Source organism: Argentina silus, assembly GCF_951799395.1.
Source record: "Argentina silus genome assembly, chromosome: 9".
In the NCBI taxonomy this organism is placed as follows: Eukaryota; Metazoa; Chordata; class Actinopteri; order Argentiniformes; family Argentinidae; genus Argentina; species Argentina silus.
The window spans coordinates 6,135,515-6,149,010 of NC_139663.1; the positions used below are offsets into that span (position 1 = coordinate 6,135,515).

Sequence of the window (13,496 nt, forward strand, 5' to 3'; positions counted from 1 at the left end):
ACAAAAAGAATGTTAAAAGCCATTCATAATAAACCCTACACCAATGCATGAGATATTTAACAGTATTTGTTTCTTGTATTGCTTGGTAAAAAGAAAAACAGTATACAGTGATTTGAGCCAATTTCACCTACATTTCAATGATAACCCCATGCACTAAGGTTTACATTTTCAATACAAGTCTGTATTTTAAAACTACAATTTTAATTATAATTTCGTATTCTCGCCTGAAAAGTAATGGTCGTCCATTGTCGTCCGTAATTAATATTGTAAAATGTAAGGTTATCGCTGTGTGACTGTCTTGTTTGCGAGCAAAGAATAACTAATTTATGGAGTTCTTCAGAAGTGATAAGAATGTGTCTGTATTGTGATGCTCTATCGAAGAGATGGATTCGGATTCCTCGCAACTGCAACATTCGATTACGTAGCATTACGCAATCAAGGAATTCTATGGAATTCTATTAGTGACACATTTAGCTACAGTAAAAGAAGTCTTCGCAAAATTGCTTTGAAAAGTAGACCCGAATCAAATTATGCGGTTGTTGACCCACACACTCACACATCATGGGCTTTAAAAACGCCGCCCCTACTGTAGCTTGCGAAATGGAAAATAAGATATTGTAGAGAGACTTTATGTCCCGTTATTGATTAGGCTATAGTATCCAATAACACCCGTTAGCTATTTTATTTTCATGTCTTTATAAACTAAGAATAACTACATAAGAATAGTATACGAGACAAGCTGGCAGTGCAAGTTTGGCCTACTTTCTGGGTGAAAAATGTCAGTCAAAAAGAGCGGGCAAGGCAGGTGAGCAATGGGCCCAGTATTGAGCGTCTGTGTGGTTTCGGATGAATTGCTTTCGGACAGTATGCTAAATACATGCCGTTTCGTTGAGAAACCTCCCAACATTTCGAACAGGTTTGTTGTACGTGAAACCGAGACGCATTCGATGGACTGTTTGCTAGGGTGTAATGCTGCTTTCAGCTTGTCTGGGTGAGAATAGATATTCAAGGAATGGGCCATTTCTCTGGCAGAGATATTGTGTTTGGGAAAGTTTCAAAGACACATTGCTTTGTAATAATTGAAAGAAGGCGCACGCACGCACGCACGCACACAAACACACAACACTGACACCATGCTACCATCAACAATATCAACCTGCAGACACTGTCACATAAAGTATCTAATATCAACATGACATTATTTCAAAATACAAAGACACAGTGAGTGCTATTGAGCTTCTCACAAAATTACATCATAAAGGGAATTAAAACATCACCATGTAACGTCACAAATATCACAAACGTCACAGAACACATCATAGTGCTTATAGAATGAAAACGTCATGAATGCACTCTGACATAATGATATGACTGATCTGAAAAGCATCCAGATCCCTATCCATAGCTGCTATGGGAGTTTACATACATGTTTACAAAGTTAGGGGGGTGTTGGCAGTGTGCCAGTGTGTGGACATTGATGCAATGAGGCTCAAGAAGCGGTTATGTTTAGCCACTTCCAAGTCAATATGACAGGTAGCCAATAGGTGGTCCATCCTACCGACAACCGTTTGACCATTTCACCGTTGCTGATTTTATCCGTGATCTCTTTCACCCCCGGCGGATAGGTGATCTTGTCGTCCCCCGCTGGCTTCTGCTGTTGCAGGAACTCCATGCTTGTCAATGTTTAATCCACACGGCCTCTATAGGTCAGAAAACAAAAAGACATGTGCCATGGGGCCTCACAGGACCATGATCCGGCCCTGTGTGTACCACAAGCATTTGCAGAGCACCACCTGTGCATGTGTGTGTTTGTGCACAGTCTTATCCACATTGCACCTCTTGAAAAATACATGAGTTTTAACTAGACAGCAAATCACTCTCACCTCTACTCTCAATGGTAGGGCTTAAGAGGTAATGTAATATACCATGGTATGGTAATCTTATATGGCATGTCTACTTCAGAAGGTCACTGCTAAGGCAGTAATTCTGTCTCACATTACAGTTATATTAAGCCTATCTGCAAAACAATCGTATTGCTGTTATGTTGTTCTTGATATTTGTACCGATTTACTAATGAGATGCTCAGATTCCCATACCATCATTGTTCCTGATATGGTCAACCTTTAAACAACCAGCATACCCATAACAATTATGTTTACTGCAAACAGGCCTGAGGCCTGTCTCATTGATCCAGACTTTACCAAAGCATGATGCCCTGGTTTCTTCTTTCTTTCAAACAGGGACAATCGGGTCAGCTGGACTTGGACTGGGTGTGTCTGAGTACAGGGTTCTTGGAATCCTGTTGTGAGCAGGTACAGGGGGGGTAAGAAAAAGGGGTGGCGACATTGACCTTATTCATGAGAGATAGAGCCAGACCTGTTCTTCAAGTCTACAGCATTCCATCTTATGTCCTTTATTTGCTGTGTCCACACTGTGCTGCCTTAGCAGTTCAGTGTCTCTACACTTCCATGTAGGAGTGTGGTGACAAAGCCGGGAGAACATTGTCCTCAAGATAGTGGAGATTCTACAGTGCTGGTGAAGGACATCTCCACTGAAAGGTAAGACACTACGGTAGGCTACTCTCAGTCTACAGGTATCAGTCAGGGTTCTTGGAATCCTGTTGTGGGCAGGTACAAGGGGTCGGTAAAAAAAAAAGGGGTGGCGACATTGACCTTATTCATGAGAGATAGAGCCAGACCTGTTCTTCAAGTCTGGGTCACCTACAGCATTCCATCTTATGTCCTTTTATTTGCTGTGTCCACACTGTGCTGCCTTAGCAGATCAGTGTCTCTGCACTTGCATGTAGGAGTGTGGTGACAAAGCCGGGAGAACATTGTCCTCAAGATATTGGAGGTTCTACAGTGCTGGTGAAGGACATCTCCACTGAAAGGAAGACACTACGGTAGGCTACTCTCAGTCTACAGGTACCAGTTATGTCGTTGCGCCCAAGGGCTTCCTCCCAGCCTGGGAAACTCTCCTTCCTGCAGAGCCCCAAAGTGGCCATGTCCCTGCGTCCCAGGGCGGTTTCCTCACGCTCTGCCTCTATGCTTGAGGAGGAGCTGTCGTGCCCTGTGTGCTGTGAGGTCTTCCGGGACCCCGTGGTTCTTAAATGCAGCCACAGCTTCTGCCGGGACTGTCTACAGCAGTTCTGGAACAAGAAGAAGGCCAGGCGCGAATGTCCTGTGTGCAGGACTAAGTGCTCTCTGACAGAGCCCACGGTCAGCCTGGCCCTGAAGAATGTGGCTGACACCTTCATCAGAGAGCAGAAGGGCCAGGGCTCAGCAGGCGGAGGGGCAGGCAGGGGAGAAGAGGACATGGTCATGCCTGAGGTGAAGTGCCTCACACACGGGGAGGTTCTCAAGCTCTTCTGCCAGGATGACTCTGAGGTGCTCTGCTGTGTGTGTCACACATCCAAGAGACATCAGGGCCACAGAGTGTGTCCACTTGATGAGGGAGCTCAGGATCTCAAGGTTAGTCTCTTGTTTATATATTATTCTGATTGGGGATTATATCAGCCTGCCCTTAGAATTTTTTTTAACCAGTACTGTGTCAAATATTCTGTACAGTGCATTCTAGAAGCAATTTACAACTTCAAACATCAGTGAGGGAAGCAGCATTACTAGCAATAATTTATAAGCATTACAAAACACTGGAGACAGGTTGCCATTGATGTGCCACATTTCACAACAGCTTAATTTATGCAGGGTGCCAGAGCCATTGATGTATGCCAGATGGCTTCGCTTGAGCTTGAGTGTCAAGACGCTCTTAGATGCCGCAGCTCTAAAGACCTTTCTTCTCTCTCTCTCTCTCTCTCTCTCTCTCTCTTTCTCTCCCCTTAGGAGGAGTTGAAGAAAGAGGTGATTCCTCTGAAGAAGAGCCTACGACGCCTCTATGAAGCCAAGCAGGAGTGTGATGACACAACTGTGCATATCAAGGTATCAACAAATACTCTGGTGTTAGAAACTCTGGAATATCAGCAGTTATCAACACAACAGTGACTGTAGTAAATGCCACACACTGTCACTGTGTAAACATCCAAGGATTGCCTTTGAAAACACTAAAAACAACCCTTGAAGCATTAGAAGTATGGTTTCATTCGGTTGTGTTTGACTGTTTGTTGGCAGAGCACTCAGAGCACTTTCTGCTATATGTGCCTTGGTTTGACCAAGCAGAGATTGATGGCATGATGAATTAGACATATTCAGATCATTATTGTGTAAGATATTATTTTCAATGGCTGAAGATTAAATGAATATGTCTGACATTGTGTCGGTGTCAGATGAGAATATAGTATATATGGGTCAAAGACGTATAAGGTTTTCAAAGTAACAAAAAAATAAAACAGCAATTACAATTCCCTAAAAGGCTTTTTTATGTTCATTGGAGTGTCACCTATACTCTTATATTAGTTATATTCAAGAATAAAGACAATAATTCATTTTTATTGTGAATCATGAATGTACCCTAGTAAAATGTCATTCAGTATAACACTAAGTGTTGAAAAAAAAGAGGCAATTTTTCATAATCACAAGGTTATATATCCATGCTTAGACTGGCAGAAATATAACTACCCAGAAAAAAATATTCTATTTTGAATACAACATATTTGATGTGTCACGGGTACAGCTCAAAACATTTTATTTTTTTTACAAAAACTTCCTGTCTTATACTGAAAAAAATGCAAAAATCTAAGAAAATATCTTTCACTTCATCCTTTGAGATTTGTTTTTGATTCTCTGAGTCAACAAAATAAAGTAATTGTATTTGAATATAAAATACTGGTGTTATACTGTATGACAATATTTTGTTACCCTGAATGACACATATCACTACAGCCCACAAATATTGATTAAAAGTGATTCCTTCAGCAATAACAATAATGATCCTATGAACTACTATTAGTAGCAGCAATAGTATTTTTCTTATAGCTATTTTTTAAGTTATAAAACTGTGTAAAAACAGGATAACATGTTTAAAATGTGCAGGCTAGCTGAACTTAGATCGCTTCCATACTAGCTCCTTTGGGCTCTGGAGGTCACCGCCCTTTTTGACAAACTCATCTACACAACGTTTCACTGAACCACCAACCCCATCGGGTGCACCTTTTTCATGGGACTTTTCATAAAAAATCCACATGACCTCTTTGAAACCCTTGAGAAATGGCACCGTGCTCAGGAGGTAGAAATTCTTTTTATTTCTATATTGCGTGACGGGGCCATCACTCATGCAGTGTAGTGTGGTTAGGGATGTTTTTTTCCCTTCATATCATCCAAGACTGGCTTCAGATGAGCTCACACAGCATGTTCGTCATGCCCGGAGGGACTCTGAAATGGAGACATAGGATCATAGGATAGGATCAGATGGAGGCATACCTTAACTGCAGTGCAATAAAACATTAACTACAGTGTAATAAAACATTAACTACAGTGTAATAGTGCAACTTAATGTTAAGTGTTATCCAACCATCTTTATATCCTATTATATCCTATTCTGTTGCCGACAGTAGCATGGAACCATGAAAACAATACCTTGCTTTTCTTCTGGCTAGTCTTTCCTCCCTGGCAACTGGATCATCGTTAATCTTTTGTCTGTGCTGTGCAGCCCTCTCCTTAGTAGACAATGGCATCTACAGTATAAAGATAATGTGCCTTGAAATACCTTAAAATGCCATAAAATAGTTTAAAATGATAATATTCAGTATTCATACAACAAGTAAATATGAATTGCATGATTAAATGTTGTAAACTAGTGAAAACATGGGATAACAGATACTGTCATTCAGGATAACGGGTGACATTGTGGTATAACATGAAACTTTTGTTGTGCTGAAGGACAAAAGTGTGATACTGAAGGACGGATTTCATACATAAACATATTTAACAGGCAGTTCCTTGGCCACCTATATAAAGTAATGACCTTGGCCTATAAAGATTGTCCTTACTTTTCATATTTAATATAGCTTTTTATAAAATAATAACATTAAAAGTATGTTTTCTGTGTTGTACTGAAGGACATGTGTTTTGAGGGTGAAAAGGTGAAATCATCAAATATTTCAGAGAGATTTACTCACCTCATCACATTGATAGAGGGTCTTCAATGGGTCTTCTTTGTGATGTCACACACTGTCACATGCTTACCATCATGTGATATGCTTTAAAATGGCTTTTTACCTTTGTTATACTGAATGACATTGATGAAGCGCAAAAGTCCGTACAAAAGTTATTCAAGTTTTTAAATATTTTTTAGATACAGTATGTCGCCCATTTTTCAATATATTGTTGCAAACACTAACACAATTATGCCATGGGTGTTCATTTATATTTTTAGGATGAATTTCTACATTTTAAAACACTTTTGTTATTAGAATTTTAACCTGGACAGTTACACTGAAGGACATTTTGACACTTTAGAGCTCAATAACTCCCTTAATTTAATAGTTTTGCAACACAAATATTTCTGGGTCAAAAGAAGGGTAACAGTTGAGTGATTTAATATTATATTTATACATATTTATCTTTTTATGTTAAATGAATGGCCTTTGGACACCAAATTTACATGTTTGTCTTTGACCCACATATGTATAATATTTGATCTGTCCAGTGACCCATTTCTCATGTTGTGCCAGAACCAGACGCAACAGACAGAGAAACAGATAAGAGAAGATTTTGAGGAGCTTCGAGAGTTTCTTCAGAAGGAGGAGGCAGCCAGGTTAGCTCTGCTGCAGGCAGAGGAGGAGGAGAAGAAACAGCTGGTGAAAAAGAAGACAGAGAGCATCACACGAGACATTCTTTCTCTCTCTCACGCCATCATCGCTATTGAGAATGAGATTGCCTCAAATGATGCCCTTTTCCTTCAGGTAAGAAGACGTTGCACGTTTTCCCATGTTTCAATGTCCCCAGGGATATAAGCAAATATGTACAAATTATATAATGTAAAGATATAATGTAACAATGTATTGACATTTTTATTTTTCCCATTTCAGAACTACAATAACACAAAAAAGAGGTTAGTAATGTGACTACAGTGCTTATATAATGTTTCAAACCCTAACTGCAGACACTTACCCCTGGCAATTTTATTGCAGAGCTCAGGTCACTCAGCAGGATCCACAGAAGGTGTCAGGTGCGCTGATCAATGTGGCCAAGCATGTCAGCTCCCTAAAGTACCAGGTCTGGGAGAAGATGGTGGAGCTGGTGCAGTACAGTAAGCATTCACTTTATACTGTGGGGGCCATTTATTTTGGACAGATTTCTATAGGTTTTTATATTATTAGTATTGGTCACTGATATGACCATGTTGTCATGCTAGCTTCTTGCGTCACTAAATCCCTTCTCTCCCTCCTCCAGCCCCTGTAACTCTGGATCCTAACACAGCCTACTCCTGGCTCTCTCTAAACAAGGACCTGACCAGTGTGACAAACAGTGGTGTGGTGCAGCAGCTCCCAGACAACCCTGACCGGTTTGACCACTTTGTGTTTGTGCTGGGCTCCGAGGGCTTCACCTCCGGCCGCCATGCCTGGGAGGTGGAGGTGGGAGGCAAGGAGGACTGGATGCTGGGTGTGGTCAAGCAGTCCATCAACAGGAAAGGGCGTATCTCCGGCTGTCCGGAGGGCGGCTTCTGGATGATCTCCCACTGTGAGGGTGAGTACTTGGCCATGACCCGGCCAAGTACCAAGCTGGAACTAGATGGGGACCTGAAGAAGGTTAGGGTGCAGCTGGACTACGATTTAGGAGAGGTCACCTTCTCCAATCCCATCAGCATGAAGTCCATCTACACCTTCCACGACTTCTTCACTGAGAAGATGTTCCCCTTTTTCTGCCCTGGGGCTAACATCAACGGCAACAACCCTGACCCCCTCAAGATCTGCCCTGTTAAAGTGGCTGTGTGGAACAGCGCCACTTGGTGATGTTACAGGATTCTGCTATCGTCACCAGTCAGAGACATTACTGTACATCCAAGCCATTAATATCCAGCTAGGAAACACAAACGCTTCACTGAGTGTGTGTATTAAAATTGTTAAGACTGTATCTTACAACCAATGCCCTTGACATCATTGATACATAAAAAAAATCTGATATTGTTTGCCTTACCATATTCTAGCATGTGTAGTATACACAATGTGGGAGATAAGCAAAAAGCAAATGCAAAAATGTCTGAAAATGTGCAAGAGAATAAAACAAACCAGAACAGTATCATTTGTCCATAGTGTTTATTTGATGTACGTTAATAACATAATGAAGAGTTGTTTTCAGGACTGTGAGAGTTTACCAGGGCATGACCTTGCCCTTATAGTCCAGGAAGGCCCCATTCTGCTTCTCAGTGAGGGAGTCCATCACACGCAGCAGCCCCTGCACACTCTCTGGAGCATCAATCTCCCCCTGGTGGTCACAAACACACACCACACATGCTTAGCTTTGAGAGGTCCGTCTATAGCAGCAGCTCACCAAAAAATTTTTTGGGCATTGTTCCACCTACATTTTCTTTTGACCTTACAGATAATGAAAACATTGTCTCTATCAACAGCCACAGGGTCCCAACCCACTGTTTGGGAAACACCAGCCTATAGTACATTATGTACACATTGTCTTATTGTCTTATCCTTTCTATACGATTGAGGTCAGCAGTAACACCCAGACTCACCCCTTCTCCACCCATGTCAGTGCGGACCCAGCCTGGGTGCAGGACGGCAAACAGGATGTCATCCTTCCTGAACTCTTCTGTAGCGCAGAGGGTCAGCATGTTCAAACCTGCCTGAGAGGGAGGAAAGGAGGGGCAGGAAAAGAGAAGGGAGGAGGGTGTTAAAGAAGAGGGCATAAAGGACAATTAGAAGTGATGGGATAGCCATGACTGTGCAGAAAGAGAGAAAGACAGGTGTGGCTGGATAGGGAATATGAAGTGCTGCGTCACCTTACTGATGCGGTAGGAGATTCCTGGGAAGACGGCATACGACTCCTTGACTGTTGCCATGGAGGCCAGAATGGAGGAGATACTGACAACAGCTGCCTTATTGCAGGACATTCCTGGTTTCCCAGAGGCCTTTGCCGCTGCTTGCAGGAAGGGTAGGAACTCCTAATGATGACCAAAGGGAGAGAGAGAGAGAATAATTAATCTTTCCACAACATGGAGAACGGAAACATTTTTGCGTATCTCAGGTAAACAAACACATCAAGTTTTAGTCCGTTTTAGACACAGGTAAACAAACACATCATATTTTGGTCATGATTTAGTTAGAAAATGGGCAGAGTAGAGATACATAGTATACATAGATACCAGTATCCTGCTTTAAACTTTTGAATAATACATATTATTGTTTGTGTGTCATTTAGGTGGGTCTATGTGGCTCTCTGCTCTCACCATGGTGATGTTCATTGGGCCCATCACGTTGGTGTTGAATGCAGCCTGCATGTCCTGGTTACTGGTGGTCTGCATGGTGCCGTGTGCCAGGACCCCGGCGTTGTTCACCAGCAGGTTCAAACCCCCCTTACCCACCAGGGAGCCCACCTGCTTGGCTGACTCTTTAATGCTGCAGGGGTCTGTGGCGTCTGGTAGAGCGAAGATCACCAGCAGTCACATTTTAGCATCAAGTCAAATAGAGCTAGGGGCTCACAGAGCAATGAGCTTCAACAGTCAAGTACGACAACAGTCATGTTAGGACATGAGATTGACAGAAGTGCTGTTGAATGAATAGTGAATGAATGAATAGTCCTTGTGATAGAGCGTGAATAAACAAAAGAGTGGACAGCTATTACCCAGACGAATGATGGTGATGACATTGGGGTGCTTCTTAGCCAGGTTTCTCAGGCTCTGAAACACAAAGGATGCATGGTTAAACCCAGTGAATGTTGAAGGACAGATCACTCACACAGACAGTTCTAGAAAGGCTCCTTGTTTTCCAGCTACTACTACTACTCTACTCTCACCTCTGCTTTGGGCCCGTCTGGGTCTCTGCAGCAGGCAAACAACTGGCGGACCGGCCGGGGTGCCTCCACCATCTGTCTGGCCATCTCCAGACCCAGGCCTCGGTTAGCCCCCGTGATCAAAACACTACAAGCTTTAGCTGCCATTTCCCTTCGTCTCTCTCTGTGTGTGTATCCCTTGACCAGTAGTGAGTTTCTGTTGTGGGCTCGCCTGGTTCCATTTATAAATCCTTCCGTTGAATGATTAATCTATGGCCACACCCAACACAGCAAACACAGGGTTAGGGTTAGGTTAGGTTAAAGGAAAGGAATGCTGAGTCACTCTCCAACCTATGAGAGTGTGTGATGTGATTGACAAAGAGGGAGGGTTGTATACATGGGTGATGAGAGTTGATATCAGATGGTTGGTATTGACTATTTCTGACTATTATTTGACTATTTCTATTACATTAGGTGAGGACACAGACACAAGTGCAGATAAAACCAGTGTGTCAGGGGAACAATGGATGATAAATGAGGAGAATAAACAAGTCAGCTGGGGGAAAAGGGGTCAGATCAGAGAAGAGATATGGAAGCTCTTCCCACGGCCGTGACACTGGAGACATGAGTGGAAATAATCAGTAAACAGACCATGTGGGGATCTGCGAGCAGTAGGACAGGGTAGGACAATGTGACACAGCTCACAATCTCCACATACATTTGACATTTGGCTTATTGAGCTTATCATAACACCCTATTTAATCATGCCAGTCACACTCACAATGACATGGCATGACTGTATGATAATGTGTGTGTGTGTGTGAGTGTGTGAGTGTGTGAGTGTGTGAGTGAGTGTGTGCGTGCGTGCGTGCGTGCGTGCGTGCGTGTATTTGCTTGCATGCAATTTAGATGCAAAAAGTAATTCAATGAGTCATCGCTGGATGACAGAATGTTTGTGAATGTGAAATTGTGTGTATCTGAGAGTGCATCTCAGCGCCTAACAAAGTAGTTTCAAGACAGGCCAGCGGACCAGTGTGATTTAATTGTGTTTAGGAAACACAGACATGATTGTATACAGTATATGAGTCATGAGAGCATGCTCATTGTGACCTGGGCATGCGTGCTTGCTTGCTTAGTTACTCTCTCATAGGAAAAGGTCTGCCTTTGGTCTGGAAGATTTGAGTCAATTTGCCGGCTACAGCTAAATAGATCTAAATGGCCATTTAGAGCTTTTATGATCATGACACTATTTGTATGACTCATACAGCTCTGCTATATTGAAGGGAAAGAAGGTCTGGACAATAGAGGGTTGTGTGGGCTAATCAGCTGAAAGGCTTATTGTGTCACATGATTAATATGACGATGTAAACACCTCTATTGATATGCAAGCGATGAGAGCAGGCTGGAGCCACTACAACAATGTAATTACAGCAAGCAAATACAGGATATGGTGTGTGTGTGTGTGTGTGTGTGTGTGTGTGTGTGTGTGTGTGTGACGAAGAGAGAGAGAAAGAGAGAGAGGGGGAGATAGAGATAGAGAAAGTGAGGGAGAGAGAGAGAGAGAGAGAGAGAGAGAGAGAGAGAGAGAGAGAGAGAGAGAACAGAAAGCATACTTACCTGCAAGAAAGAAAGGGATGATAGTGTGCGTTTGCAAAGACTATGAGTTTGAAAAATAAAAAAAAACCTCTAGAATCCAAATTATGAGACACTGACAGAGTAGATTTACCAACTTTAATATGTACATATTTTCATCTGTTGAAATGGCACTGAATGAGGAAGTAGTGCAGGGATGCTGAGAAGCATTCTGACCACAAGGGTGCGCCGTCTCTCTACTCAACCTCTTGGGGGGGTTTTCAGACAAGGATGTACAAAGGCTTACAGGTCCTTGGTCAACTCATGCATGAATCTCCAACATGCATGCCAACAACAGCAAGCTGGTGATGCGATGAGGGAGATGGCATACCGTAATAGAGACAGAAAGAGTAGCTACTTAGAACTCTCCATTGAGATACATCGGACACTAAACAAACAGTCAATGAATATTAGCTTTGTTCAAAGGATATTCATTTTCATTCAAGACAAGGATGGTGTAACTCAAATGGGTTCCCTCGACTCTCTTTTGAGGACAGTTAACAATGTCATTGACTTGTGACTTGTGCCTGCGAGCTCTCTTGTTATGCCAAATGACAGGCAATGTACTTCTCTTTGGATTCCTGTGCTGGTAAGCTGAAAAATGAATGTGTTGTCTGAGGGCTAAAGCAATAGTACAGTACAAGGTAAAAAGGTACAAAACGTACTTATGAAACCACAGACCGGCACTCTAGGCTCTGCTGAAATTACCTCAAATGACCTCAAGTGTGACTAAACACACTAAAACATAAAGACAGAGAGAAATACATCCCTCAAAATCCATGTGTTCCTTTGGCTGTCCAGATACAATTGGCAGTGTCTGGCTTGTAACATACATACATAGCACATGCACATACACAGATACAAATACATGTTCATTAAATGCACTTCTGTGTCCCCAGCGCAGCTCTCCACATTGAAAATGAAACGGTGCATAAATAAAACATCAGATTGTAGAAAAGGTCCATGCACTTGAGAGTCCTCTGGATAGAAAAGAGGAGTTAAACATGACTGAATGTTCAGAGAAAATGTGAAGCACATTCTCTTCCTCTGTAGGTTCTCTCTCTCTCTCTCTCTCTCTCTCTCTCTGGTATCTTTCTTCCCTCTCTCTCTCTCTGGTATGTTTCTTCCCCCTCTCTGTCTCTCTCTCTCTCTCTCTCTCTCTCTGGTATGTTTCTTCCCTCTCTCTTCGGTGTTCCTCCACTCTCTCTCTTTGTGCGGATGTGTTCCATTGTTGTTTCTGTTCATAAATGGGTACTGTCCTGTGTGTCGAACCTGTGGCCCTCTGAGCGGCCCGCGCTGGCTTTCCGGCTGCTCCCCTGGTTGGGCACCAGAGACAGAGGGTCTGGCCTGATCAGGTACCTGGAGAGGGATTACACACACACACACACACACCAAGACAGCCTCAGATAAGAAGAAAAGCAGCTTTAAAGAAATGGGCAAGAATAACATGCAAACTGGAGCCGTTTACTGAGTGAAATGTAGGATATGTGACTCCCTACTGTACAGTCATGGTGATGTCATGTACTCACACCACGTCATGCAGCTCCAGCCTGGTGTCAGGGGAGGGGTTGATGAGGATGTAGGAGAGCCTGTTCCCCTGGTCTGTCATTCCATCTGACACAGGAAACACAGCATGTGACACAGCAGACATGTGACTCAGGCCATGCTAGGGAAGGGCACAGTATATGCTTACTGTACACCTTCAATCAAAAACAGTAGAAAATGCAAAGCTACCCATAAACATCACACTCACTGAATCCGGACGGCGATAACCCCAGGTGTTTCATGCGTGTGCGGACCAGAGCGTTGAGCTCCTGTCTCTCGGAGCGTCTGAACAGGGTGAGTCTCTGCTGGCTGATTCTCTCTGCTGCGCTCCCTGGACCCCCCTTGGAGCCGCTGAGCCCTCGGCCCCCCTTCCTGCTCAGCCTGCGTGCCCACTGCATGCTCTTCCGTCTCAGGAGGGGGTGG

The 13,496-nt window shown here is 43.1% G+C and overlaps 3 protein-coding genes across 5 annotated transcripts in view; 1 reads left to right on the forward strand and 2 right to left on the reverse strand.

Moving 5' to 3' along the window:
• The first annotated feature begins 2,453 nt into the window (after positions 1 to 2,453).
• LOC310809952 (E3 ubiquitin-protein ligase TRIM35-like) lies at positions 2,454 to 8,186 on the forward strand. Of its 3 annotated transcripts, none has more exons than XM_083677482.1 (7): positions 2,454 to 2,558; positions 2,781 to 3,470; positions 3,840 to 3,935; positions 6,626 to 6,856; positions 6,983 to 7,005; positions 7,085 to 7,203; positions 7,347 to 8,186. In XM_083677482.1, exons 2-7 carry the CDS (start codon positions 2,934 to 2,936, stop codon positions 7,904 to 7,906), a joined length of 1,566 nt encoding a protein of 521 aa, XP_083533608.1. In that variant the 5' UTR covers positions 2,454 to 2,558; positions 2,781 to 2,933; the 3' UTR covers positions 7,907 to 8,186. The 3 variants fall into 3 exon arrangements, with proteins under 3 accessions (XP_083533608.1, XP_083533610.1, XP_083533609.1); XM_083677484.1 differs by having other exon boundaries at positions 2,505 to 2,593; positions 2,925 to 3,470; XM_083677483.1 differs by having other exon boundaries at positions 2,523 to 2,558; positions 2,807 to 3,470.
• Positions 8,187 to 8,199: 13 nt separating this feature from the next.
• LOC310809963 (C-signal-like) lies at positions 8,200 to 10,097 on the reverse strand. Its single transcript, XM_083677507.1, has 6 exons — positions 9,921 to 10,097; positions 9,750 to 9,804; positions 9,355 to 9,542; positions 8,908 to 9,069; positions 8,641 to 8,751; positions 8,200 to 8,378 (listed from the first exon to the last, which is right to left on the reverse strand). The coding sequence occupies exons 1-6, from the start codon at positions 10,062 to 10,064 to the stop codon at positions 8,265 to 8,267; spliced, it is 774 nt and encodes a 257-aa protein (XP_083533633.1). The 5' UTR covers positions 10,065 to 10,097; the 3' UTR covers positions 8,200 to 8,264.
• A 1,627-nt stretch (positions 10,098 to 11,724) lies between these two features.
• Positions 11,725 to 13,496, reverse strand: part of kcnt2b (potassium sodium-activated channel subfamily T member 2b) — a gene marked incomplete at its 5' end in the record, with an annotated part of 34,647 nt that continues 32,875 nt past the window's right edge. The window contains 3 exons of the mRNA XM_083677471.1: positions 11,725 to 12,887; positions 13,058 to 13,142; positions 13,282 to 13,496. The exon at positions 13,282 to 13,496 is cut by the window's right edge and continues 131 nt beyond it. Of these exons, the coding sequence (XP_083533597.1) occupies positions 12,770 to 12,887; positions 13,058 to 13,142; positions 13,282 to 13,496 (418 nt within the window). The 3' untranslated portion in view covers positions 11,725 to 12,769. The remainder of the gene's footprint in view (positions 12,888 to 13,057; positions 13,143 to 13,281) is intronic.